The sequence below is a fragment of the Coregonus lavaretus genome (assembly GCF_964263955.1).
Source record: "Coregonus lavaretus genome assembly, chromosome: 26".
NCBI classification, from domain to species: domain Eukaryota; kingdom Metazoa; phylum Chordata; class Actinopteri; order Salmoniformes; family Salmonidae; genus Coregonus; species Coregonus lavaretus.
Window position 1 is genome coordinate 46,361,569 of NC_140013.1, and position 13,198 is coordinate 46,374,766.

The 13,198-nt window shown below is 50.7% G+C and overlaps 1 protein-coding gene across 1 annotated transcript in view; it reads left to right on the top strand.

Moving 5' to 3' along the window:
- LOC311102060 (uncharacterized protein) overlaps positions 1–13,198 on the top strand; it is a gene marked incomplete at its 3' end in the record, with an annotated part of 55,916 nt that overhangs the window by 35,306 nt on the left and 7,412 nt on the right. Inside the window, exons 4-5 of the mRNA XM_084143277.1 lie at positions 9,956–10,021; positions 10,269–12,086. Coding sequence (XP_083999403.1) covers positions 9,956–10,021; positions 10,269–12,086 — 1,884 coding nt within the window. The remainder of the gene's footprint in view (positions 1–9,955; positions 10,022–10,268; positions 12,087–13,198) is intronic.

Consider the following 13,198-nt stretch of genomic DNA (forward strand, 5'->3'; position numbering starts at 1 on the left):
ACATACTGAGGATGTGGACGTAGTTGACTTGTGATACAGAGGATGGACGTGGTTGACTTGACATACTGAGGATGGACGTAGTTGACTTGACATACTGAGGATGTGGACGTAGTTGACTTGACATACTGAGGATGTGGACGTAGTTGACTTGACATACTGAGGATGGACGTAGTTGACTTGACATACTGAGGATGGATGTGGTTGACTTGACATACTGAGGATGGACGTGATTGACTTGACATACTGAAGATGGATGTGGTTGACTTGACATACTGAGGATGGATGTGGTTGACTTGACATACTGAGGATGGACGTGGTTGACTTGACATACTGAGGATGGACGTGGTTGACTTGACATACTGAGGATGGATGTGGTTGACTTGACATACTGAGGATGGACGTGATTGACTTGACATACTGAAGATGGATGTGGTTGACTTGACATACTGAGGATGGATGTGGTTGACTTGACATACTGAGGATGGACGTGGTTGACTTGACATACTGAGGATGGACGTAGTTGACTTGACATACTGAGGATGTGGACGTGGTTGACTTGACATACTGAGGATGTGGACGTTGTTGACTTGACATACTGAGGATGTGGACGTAGTTGACTTGACATACTCAGGATGGACGTAGTTGACTTGACATACTGAGGATGGATGTGATTGACTTGACATACTGAAGTTGGATGTGGTTGACTTGACATACTGAGGATGGATGTGGTTGACTTGACATACTGAGGATGGACGTGGTTTACTTGACATACTGAGGATGGACGTGGTTGACTTGACATACTGAGGATGGATGTGGTTGACTTGACATACTGAGGATGGACGTGATTGACTTGACATACTGAAGATGGATGTGGTTGACTTGACATACTGAGGATGGATGTGGTTGACTTGACATACTGAGGATGGACGTGGTTGACTTGACATACTGAGGATGGACGTGGTTGACTTGACATACTGAGGATGGATGTGGTTGACTTGACATACTGAGGATGGACGTGATTGACTTGACATACTGAAGATGGATGTGGTTGACTTGACATACTGAGGATGGATGTGGTTGACTTGACATACTGAGGATGGACGTGGTTGACTTGACATACTTAGGATGGACGTAGTTGACTTGACATACTGAGGATGTGGACGTGGTTGACTTGACATACTGAGGATGTGGACGTGGTTGACTTGACATACTGAGGATGTGGACGTAGTTGACTTGACATACTCAGGATGGACGTAGTTGACTTGACATACTCAGGATGTGGACGTAGTTGACTTGACATACTGAGGATGTGGACGTGGTTGACTTGACATACTGAGGATGTGGACGTAGTTGACTTGACATACTCAGGATGGACGTAGTTGACTTGACATACTCAGGATGGACGTAGTTGACTTGACATACTGAGGATGTGGACGTAGTTGACTTGACATACTGAGGATGTGGACGTGGTTGACTTGACATACTGAGGATGTGGACGTGGTTGACTTGACATACTGAGGATGTGGACGTAGTTGACTTGACATACTCAGGATGGACGTAGTTGACTTGACATACTGAGGATGTGGACGTAGTTGACTTGACATACTGAGGATGTGGACGTGGTTGACTTGACATACTGAGGATGTGGACGTGGTTGACTTGACATACTGAGGATGGACGTAGTTGACTTGACATACTCAGGATGGACGTAGTTGACTTGACATACTGAGGATGTGGACGTAGTTGACTTGACATACTGAGGATGTGGACGTGGTTGACTTGACATACTGAGGATGTGGACGTGGTTGACTTGACATACTGAGGATGTGGACGTAGTTGACTTGACATACTCAGGATGGACGTAGTTGACTTGACATACTGAGGATGTGGACGTAGTTGACTTGACATACTGAGGATGGACGTAGTTGACTTGACATACTGAGGATGTGGACGTAGTTGACTTGACATACTGAGGATGTGGACGTAGTTGACTTGACATACTGAGGATGTGGACGTAGTTGACTTGACATACTGAGGATGGGCGTAATTGACTTGACATACTGAGGATGTGGACGTAGTTGACTTGACATACTGAGGATGGACGTAGTTGACTTGACATACTGAGGATGGACGTGGTTGACTTGACATACTTAGGATGTGGACGTAGTTGACTTGACATACTGAGGATGGACGTAGTTGACTTGACATACTGAGGATGTGGACGTAGTTGACTTGACATACTGAGGATGGACGTAGTTGACTTGACATACTGAGGATGGATGTGGTTGACTTGACATACTGAAGTTGGATGTGGTTGACTTGACATACTGAGGATGGATGTGGTTGACTTGACATACTGAGGATGGACGTGGTTTACTTGACATACTGAGGATGGACGTGGTTGACTTGACATACTGAGGATGGATGTGGTTGACTTGACATACTGAGGATGGACGTGATTGACTTGACATACTGAAGATGGATGTGGTTGACTTGACATACTGAGGATGGATGTGGTTGACTTGACATACTGAGGATGGACGTGGTTGACTTGACATACTGAGGATGGACGTGGTTGACTTGACATACTGAGGATGGACGTGGTTGACTTGACATACTGAGGATGGATGTGGTTGACTTGACATACTGAGGATGGACGTGATTGACTTGACATACTGAAGATGGATGTGGTTGACTTGACATACTGAGGATGGATGTGGTTGACTTGACATACTGAGGATGGACGTGGTTGACTTGACATACTGAGGATGGACGTAGTTGACTTGACATACTGAGGATGTGGACGTGGTTGACTTGACATACTGAGGATGTGGACGTGGTTGACTTGACATACTGAGGATGTGGACGTAGTTGACTTGACATACTCAGGATGGACGTAGTTGACTTGACATACTCAGGATGTGGACGTAGTTGACTTGACATACTGAGGATGTGGACGTGGTTGACTTGACATACTGAGGATGTGGACGTAGTTGACTTGACATACTCAGGATGGACGTAGTTGACTTGACATACTCAGGATGGACGTAGTTGACTTGACATACTGAGGATGTGGACGTAGTTGACTTGACATACTGAGGATGTGGACGTGGTTGACTTGACATACTGAGGATGTGGACATGGTTGACTTGACATACTGAGGATGTGGACGTAGTTGACTTGACATACTCAGGATGGACGTAGTTGACTTGACATACTGAGGATGTGGACGTAGTTGACTTGACATACTGAGGATTTGGACGTGGTTGACTTGACATACTGAGGATGTGGACGTGGTTGACTTGACATACTGAGGATGTGGACGTAGTTGACTTGACATACTCAGGATGGACGTAGTTGACTTGACATACTGAGGATGTGGACGTAGTTGACTTGACATACTGAGGATGTGGACGTGGTTGACTTGACATACTGAGGATGTGGACGTGGTTGACTTGACATACTGAGGATGTGGACGTAGTTGACTTGACATACTCAGGATGGACGTAGTTGACTTGACATACTGAGGATGTGGACGTAGTTGACTTGACATACTGAGGATGGACGTAGTTGACTTGACATACTGAGGATGTGGACGTAGTTGACTTGACATACTGAGGATGTGGACGTAGTTGACTTGACATACTGAGGATGTGGACGTAGTTGACTTGACATACTGAGGATGGGCGTAATTGACTTGACATACTGAGGATGTGGACGTAGTTGACTTGACATACTGAGGATGGACGTGGTTGACTTGACATACTTAGGATGTGGACGTAGTTGACTTGACATACTGAGGATGGACGTAGTTGACTTGACATACTGAGGATGGACGTGGTTGACTTGTGATACTGAGGATGGACGTAGTTGACTTGTGATACAGAAGATAGACGTAATTGACTTGACATACTGAGGATGGATGTGGTTGACTTGACATACTGAGGATGGATGTGATTGACTTGACATACTGAAGTTGGATGTGGTTGACTTGACATACTGAGGATGGATGTGGTTGACTTGACATACTGAGGATGGACGTGGTTTACTTGACATACTGAGGATGGACGTGGTTGACTTGACATACTGAGGATGGATGTGGTTGACTTGACATACTGAGGATGGACGTGATTGACTTGACATACTGAAGATGGATGTGGTTGACTTGACATACTGAGGATGGATGTGGTTGACTTGACATACTGAGGATGGACGTGGTTGACTTGACATACTGAGGATGGACGTGGTTGACTTGACATACTGAGGATGGATGTGGTTGACTTGACATACTGAGGATGGACGTGATTGACTTGACATACTGAAGATGGATGTGGTTGACTTGACATACTGAGGATGGATGTGGTTGACTTGACATACTGAGGATGGACGTGGTTGACTTGACATACTGAGGATGGATGTAGTTGACTTGACATACTGAGGATGTGGACGTGGTTGACTTGACATACTGAGGATGTGGACGTGGTTGACTTGACATACTGAGGATGTGGACGTAGTTGACTTGACATACTCAGGATGGACGTAGTTGACTTGACATACTCAGGATGTGGACGTAGTTGACTTGACATACTGAGGATGTGGACGTGGTTGACTTGACATACTGAGGATGTGGACGTAGTTGACTTGACATACTCAGGATGGACGTAGTTGACTTGACATACTCAGGATGGACGTAGTTGACTTGACATACTGAGGATGTGGACGTAGTTGACTTGACATACTGAGGATGTGGACGTGGTTGACTTGACATACTGAGGATGTGGACGTGGTTGACTTGACATACTGAGGATGTGGACGTAGTTGACTTGACATACTCAGGATGGACGTAGTTGACTTGACATACTGAGGATGTGGACGTAGTTGACTTGACATACTGAGGATGTGGACGTGGTTGACTTGACATACTGAGGATGTGGACGTGGTTGACTTGACATACTGAGGATGTGGACGTAGTTGACTTGACATACTCAGGATGGACGTAGTTGACTTGACATACTGAGGATGTGGACGTAGTTGACTTGACATACTGAGGATGTGGACGTGGTTGACTTGACATACTGAGGATGTGGACGTGGTTGACTTGACATACTGAGGATGGACGTGGTTGACTTGACATACTGAGGATGGACGTGGTTGACTTGACATACTGAGGATGGACGTAGTTGACTTGACATACTGAGGATGGACGTAGTTGACTTGACATACTGAGGATGTGGACGTAGTTGACTTGTGATACAGAGGATGGACGTAGTTGACTTGACATACTGAGGATGGACATGGTTGACTTGACATACTGAGGATGGACGTAGTTGACTTGACATACTGAGGATGTGGACGTAGTTGACTTGACATACTGAGGATGTGGACGTAGTTGACTTGACATACTGAGGATGGACGTAGTTGACTTGACATACTGAGGATGTGGACGTAGTTGACTTGACATACTGAGGATGTGGACGTAGTTGACTTGACATACTGAGGATGTGGACGTAGTTGACTTGACATACTGAGGATGGGCGTAATTGACTTGACATACTGAGGATGTGGACGTAGTTGACTTGACATACTGAGGATGGACGTAGTTGACTTGACATACTGAGGATGGACGTGGTTGACTTGTGATACTGAGGATGGACGTAGTTGACTTGTGATACAGAAGATAGACGTAATTGACTTGACATACTGAGGATGGATGTGGTTGACTTGACATACTGAGGATGGATGTGATTGACTTGACATACTGAAGATGGATGTGGTTGACTTGACATACTGAGGATGGATGTGGTTGACTTGACATACTGAGGATGGACGTGGTTTACTTGACATACTGAGGATGGACGTGATTGACTTGACATACTGAAGATGGATGTGGTTGACTTGACATACTGAGGATGGATGTGGTTGACTTGACATACTGAGGATGGACGTGGTTGACTTGACATACTGAGGATGGACGTGGTTGACTTGACATACTGAGGATGGATGTGGTTGACTTGACATACTGAGGATGGACGTGGTTGACTTGACATACTGAGGATGGACGTGGTTGACTTGACATACTGAAGATGGACGTGGTTGACTTGACATACTGAGGATGGATGTGGTTGACTTGACATACTGAGGATGGACGTGGTTGACTTGACATACTGAAGATAGACGTAGTTGACTTGACATACTGAAGATAGACGTGGTTGACTTGACATACTGAGGATGTCGACGTGGTTGACTTGACATACTGAGGATGGACGTAGTTGACTTGACATACTGAGGATGGACGTAGTTGACTTGACATACCGAGGATGGACGTGGTTGACTTGACATACTGAGGATGGACGTGATTGACTTGACATACTGAAGATGGATGTGGTTGACTTGACATACTGAGGATGGATGTGGTTGACTTGACATACTGAGGATGGACGTGGTTGACTTGACATACTGAGGATGGACGTGGTTGACTTGACATACTGAGGATGGACGTGGTTGACTTGACATACTGAGGATGGATGTGGTTGACTTGACATACTGAGGATGGACGTGGTTGACTTGACATACTGAGGATGGACGTGGTTGACTTGACATGCTGAGGATAGACGTGGTTGACTTGACATACTGAGGATAGACGTGGTTGACTTGTGATACTGAGGATGGATGTGGTTGACTTGACATACTGAGGATGGACATGGTTGACTTAACATACTGAGGATGTGGACGTAGTTGACTTGACATGCTGAGGATGGACGTAGTTGACTTGACATACTGAGGATGGACGTAGTTGACTTGACATACTGAGGATGGACGTGGTTGACTTGACATACTGAAGATGGATGTGGTTGACTTGACATACTGAGGATGGACGTGGTTGACTTGACATACTGAGGATGGACGTGGTTGACTTGACATACTGAGGATGGACGTGGTTGACTTGACATACTGAGGATGGACGTGGTTGACTTGACATACTGAGGATGGATGTGGTTGACTTGACATACTGAGGATGGACGTGGTTGACTTGACATACTGAGGATGGACGTGGTTGACTTGACATACTGAGGATAGACGTGGTTGACTTGACATACTGAGGATAGACGTGGTTGACTTGTGATACTGAGGATGGATGTGGTTGACTTGACATACTGAGGATGGACATGGTTGACTTGACATACTGAAGATAGACTTAGTAGCACCAGATAACCGCTACTTCTGTTGTGCATGGAGACAGTTACACATTTAGTTCAACAAGTTCACTGGCTACCACTCACACACCTCCCATACTGATGTAAAGGGATGTGTGTATTTCTGTTTCAATGGGCTCTTCTGCTGCTTGTGGTTTTTTGCTTTGAGTGCTCTTTACACGAGTGCTCTTTACACGAGTGCTCTTTACACGAGTGCTCTATACACGAGTGCTCTATACACGAGTGCTCTATACACGAGTGCTCTATACACGAGTGCTCTTTACACGAGTGCTCTTTACACGAGTGCTCTATACACGAGTGCTCTATACACGAGTGCTCTTTACACGAGTGCTCTTTACACGAGTGCTCTTTACACGAGTGCTCTTTACACGAGTGCTCTATACACGAGTGCTCTTTACACGAGTGCTCTATACACGAGTGCTCTTTACACGAGTGCTCTATACACGAGTGCTCTATACACGAGTGCTCTATACACGAGTGCTCTATACACGAGTTCTCTATACACGAGTGCTCTTTACACGAGTGCTCTTTACACGAGTGCTCTATACACGAGTGCTCTATACACGACTGCTCTCTACACGAGTGCTCTATACACGAGTGCTCTATACACGAGTGCTCTATACACAAGTGCTCTTTAGATGAGTGATCTTTAGGATTTCAACTGTGTCTTTTCACTTCATTAATCCACAATGACCAGTACTAATCTAACACTAGTCCTCTTCTGCTTCTGTTTTGTTCCTCCCTCGCTGTCCCTCTCACCTCTAAACCACTTTGCTGCCCCTCGTCACTGGTGGGTCTGCCTGCCTGTCTCTCTGTCTGCCTGCCTGTCTCTCTCTGTCTGCCTGTTTCTCTCTGCCTGCCTGTCTCTTTCTGCCTGCCTGTCTCTCTCTGCCTGCCTGCCTGTCTCTCTCTGTCTGCCTGTCTCTCTCTGCCTGCCTGTCTCTCTCTGTCTGCCTGCCTGTCTCTGTCTGCCTGTTTGTCTCTGTCTGCCTGTCTCTCTCTGTCTGCCTGTCTCTCTCTGTCTGCCTGTTTGTCTCTGTCTGCCTGTCTCTCTCTGTCTGCCTGCCTGTCTCTCTCTGTCTGCCTGTCTCTCTCTGTCTGCCTGTCTCTCTCTGCCTGCCTGTCTCTCTCTGTCTGTCTGCCTGTCTCTTTCTGTCTGCCTGCCTGTCTCTCTCTGTCTGCCTGCCTGTCTCTCTCTGTCTGCCTGTCTCTCTCTGCCTGCCTGTCTCTCTCTGTCTGCCTGTTTGTCTCTGTCTGCCTGTCTCTCTCTGTCTGCCTGTCTCTCTCTCTCTGTCTGTCTCTCTCTCTCTCTGTCTGCCTGTCTCTCTCTGTCTGCCTGTCTCTCTCTGTCTGCCTGTCTCTCTCTGCCTGCCTGTCTCTCTCTGTCTGTCTGCCTGTCTCTCTCTGTCTGCCTGCCTGTCTCTCTCTGTCTGCCTGCCTGTCTCTCTCTGTCTGCCTGCCTGTCTCTCTCTGTCTGCCTGTCTGTCTCTGTCTGCCTGTCTCTCTCTGTCTGCCTGCCTGTCTCTCTCTGTCTGTCTGCCTGTCTCTCTCTGTCTGCCTGTCTCTCTCTGTCTGCCTGTCTCTCTCTGTCTGCCTGTCTCACTCTGTCTGCCTGTTTGTCTCTGCCTGCCTGCCTGTCTCTCTCTGTCTGCCTGCCTGTCTCTCTCTGTCTGCCTGCCTGTCTCTCTCTGTCTGCCTGTCTCTCCTTCTCTGTCTGCCTGTCTCTCTCTGTCTGCCTGTCTCTCTCTGTCTGCCTGTCTCTCTCTGTCTGCCTGTCTGTCTCTGTCTGCCTGTCTCTCTCTGTCTGCCTGTCTCTCTCTGTCTGCCTCTCTATCCCGGTCTGTCTCTGTGTTTTTGGCTGTCCTTGTGGCGTGCGTCTCCCCTCTGGCCTGTTGTTCTGTTGTTCTGTCTCCCCTCTGGCCTGTTGTTCTGTTGGTCTGTCTCCCCTCTGGCCTGTTGTTCTGTCTCCCCTCTGGCCTGTTGTTCTGTTGTTCTGTCTCCCCTCTGGCCTGTTGGTCTGTTGTTCTGTCTCCCCTCTGGCCTGTTGGTCTGTTGTTCTGTCTCCCCTCTGGCCTGTTGGTCTGTTGTTCTGTCTCCCCTCTGGCCTGTTGGTCTGTTGTTCTGTCTCCCCTCTGGCCTGTTGTTCTGTTGTTCTGTCTCCCCTTTGGCCTGTTTGTCTGTCTCCCCTCTGGCCTGTTGGTCTGTTGTTCTGTCACCCCTCTGGCCTGTTGGTCTGTTGTTCTGTCACCCCTCTGGCCTGTTGGTCTGTTATTCTGTCTCCCCTCTGGCCTGTTGGTCTGTTGTTCTGTCTCCCCTCTGGCCTGTTGGTCTGTTGTTCTGTCTCCCCTCTGGCCTGTTGGTCTGTTGTTCTGTCTCCCCTCTGGCCTGTTGGTCTGTCGTTCTGTCTCCCCTCTGGCCTGTTGTTCTGTTGTTCTGTCTCCCCTCTGGCCTGTTGGTCTGTTGTTCTGTCTCCCCTCTGGCCTGTTCTGTTGTTCTGTCTCCCCTCTGGCCTGTTCTGTTGTTCTGTCTCCCCTCTGGCCTGTTCTGTTGGTCTGTCTCCCCTCTGGCCTGTTGGTCTGTCGTTCTGTCTCCCCTCTGGCCTGTTGGTCTGTTGTTCTGTCTCCCCTCTGGCCTGTTGGTCTGTTGTTCTGTCTCCCCTCTGGCCTGTTGGTCTGTTGTTCTGTCTCCCCTCTGGCCTGTTGGTCTGTCTGTCTGTCTTTCCTGGCTGTGTCTGTCTGTAGCTGGACACTGATGACCTATTGGATGGCTCGAGCGACCCCTCCAGCTCCTTCTTCTCTGCCGTTGGGGTGAGTAAAGGCCCTCCCCTGCTAACCTCTGACCTCTGACACTCCTGTCTCCATTCATACATGTACATGTAGCATGCATCTCTCTCCCACTCTTCACCCCACTGGTTGGTAGGAGGCCTAACACTATAGTGGTCTCAGGGGGCCTGTCTGGTCAACATCTCCACGTATGAGGCCTGTGTCAAACCCTTCCTTCCTTCTCATCTCATCTCTCTATTCAGCTCTCCTCCTAATCCCTCTTCTCTCATAGTGCCACGTTCCAGAGGTCCTGCCCCCAGTCCAGCTGCCGTCCAATGAGCAGCCAGGCTTGCCCCGGGTCAGCGTTGACCTGGACTTCCTGGAAGATGACGTCATCCTGGGCGGGTCGCCGGGCGACGGCAGTAGTAACGCCATGGAGCCATGTGACATCCTGCAGCAGAGCCTGGCGGAGGCCAACATTACAGAGCAGAGCCTGCAGGAGGCCGAGGCAGAGTTGGACCTGGACTCCTTCGACCTCACCATGCCTGGCCTGACTCAGGTGGTCCAGACGCTGCCCTGTACAGACAGCCTGACTGGGCCTGGAGGGACCGCTGTGGGGGTGGGGCTCCCCATCTTCTCTGGAGCTCCAGGCTCCCCCGGCACCCCTCCCCAGGCCACGGCTGACATTCTGGGCTCGGTGCTGGCCCAACAGGGCCTCCAGTTTGGGCCCCAGGTCATGAACAAGGCCCAGGCCATCAGTATGCAGCAGGTGGCAGGCCTGGGTAACGTCACCCTCCAGGCTCTACCTAATGGCTGCCAGTCAGGACACCTGGGACTGGGGCGGATACAGGTGATGGGCCAGCCCACTGTGATGACTATGAACCAGTCAGGACAGCCCATCCTGGCCAAGGCTATGGGGGCAGGGGGGCAGGGCGGACTGGGAGGGGGACTTCTGATCCAAGGAGGCAAAGCCACTCTGGGATCTCCAGCTTTAAACGGCCCGGCGGTGTGTGTCGGCAGCACTAACAGTGGAAGTAGCACCATGACTGCTGCTGGAAGCTTGGGTCAACAGGGGCAGAACCTGATCATCCAGCGAACCCCGACCCCCATCCAGCCCAAACCCCCCCAGGGGGGCGCAGCCATCCAGCCCAAACTGTTCAAGCAGCAGCAGGCCCAGGCCCACGTCCTCCAGAACGATGCCAACAAGGCCCTTGGGGTTCAGCAGGTCCCTGTCTCCGCTGCCCAGAATCTAGCCTTCCTGACAGGCAAGCCTGGCTCTAACATGGTCCTGACCTCCCAGTCGGGGGTCCCCCAGCAGGCATCCCACCACCCCTCTGGGAAAGCCCTCAGTGTCCACCTCCTCAACCAGCCCGGCAGCATCATGCTGGGGGGGCAGAACCACCAGTTCCTCCTGCCGCAGCAGCTAGCCGGGGGACAGATCCTCACGCAACACCCTGGGGGCCACATCATCACCTCCCAGGGGCCTGGGGGTCAGCTGATAACCAACCAGATCCTGGCTCAGCACCAGAACATTAACCTGGGCCAGGTGCTGACGTCTCAGGGCCACCCTCTGCTCCAGCTGCAGCCGGGACAGATGGGGGTGGGACATCAGCTCTTCCAGATTCCTGTTACCCTCTCCCAGAGCCAGAGCCACCCGGTCACGGGCCACCAGGCCCACACAGTGATCCAGGGCATGCCCCTGCAGAACTCCCTGGCCATGCTGAGCCAGGTAGAAGGTTTGAGTCCTGCTGTCAGCCTGCAACCCGCTCTGCAGCCGCAGCCAGGGGGTGTTCCCAGCAGCGGGGTGGGTGGGGCGGCTGCCATGGCGCAGGGCCAGCCTGGGGAGAGTGTGCCAGTGCTGGGGAGTTCTACAGACCAGGCAGCCCACCCTGGACAAGCCCCGCAGCCCTCCTCCATCCTCTCTATGCAGGCTGGGCCCTCTGTCTCCATGTCTGTCCCCTCCTCTTCCTCTCCGTCCTTATCTGTGTCCACCACGCTGATCCCCCACCTATCCCAGCAGCACAGCCCCGGGAGCAGGGTGCTCTTCACGGGCCCCCAGGGCTCCAGCATGATCCTCAGCCAGGAACAACTCCAGATGTTCCTCCAGCAGGTCAGTATGCCCCGGGCCTATACCTCTCCTCTCTCCCTCTCCTCTCTCCTCTCTCCCTCTCCTCTCTCACTCTCTACCTCTCACTCTCTACCTCTCCCTCTCCTCTCTACCTCTCCTCTCTACCTCTCCTCTCTACCTCTCCTCTCTACCTCTCCTCTCTACCTCTCCCTCTCCTCTCTACCTCTCCTCTCTACCTCTCCCTCTCCTCTCTACCTCTCCTCTCTACCTCTCCTCTCTACCTCTCCTCTCCTCTCTACCTCTCCTCTCTACCTCTCCTCTCTACCTCTCCTCTACACCTCTCCTCTCTACCTCTCCTCTCTCCCTCTCTTCTCTCCCTCTCCTCTCTACCTCTCCTCTCTCCCTCTCTTCTCTACACCTCTCTTCTCTACACCTCTCCTCTCTCCCTCTCCCTCTCCCTCTCCACCTCTCCTCTCTACCTCTCCTCTACCTCTACCTCTCCATCTCCTATCCTCTCTCCCTCTCCCCCTCTCCTCTCTACCTCTCCTCTCTACCTCTTCTCTACCTCTACCTCTCCATCTCCTATCCTCTCTCCCTCTCCCTCTCCCCCTCTCCCTCTCCTCTCTCTCTACCTCTCCATCTCCTATCCTCTCTCCTTCTCCCTCTCCCTCTCTCCCTCTCCCTCTCTCCCTCTCCCTCTCCCCTCTCCCTCTCCTCTCTCCCTCTCCCCCTCTCCCTCTCCCCCTCTCCCTCTCCTCTCTCCCTCTCCTCTCTACCTCTCCTCTCTACCTCTCCTCTCTACCTCTCCTCTCTACCTATCCTCTCTACCTCTCCTCTCTACCTCTCCTCTACCTCTACCTCTCCTCTACCTCTACCTCTACCTCTCCATCTCCTCTCCTCTCCTCTCTACCTCTCCCTCTCTACTCCTCTCCTCTCCTCTCCTCTCCTCTCCTCTCCTCTCCTCTCCTCTCCTCTCCTCTCCTCTCCTCTCCTCTCCTCTCCTCTCCTCTCCTCTCTACCTCTCTACCTCTCTACCTCTCTACCTCTCTACCTCTCTACCTCTCTACCTCTCTACCTCTCTACCTCTCTACCTCTCTTCATCTCTTCCTCTCTTCCTCTCTTCCTCTCTCCTCTCTCCCTTTCCTCTCTCCTCT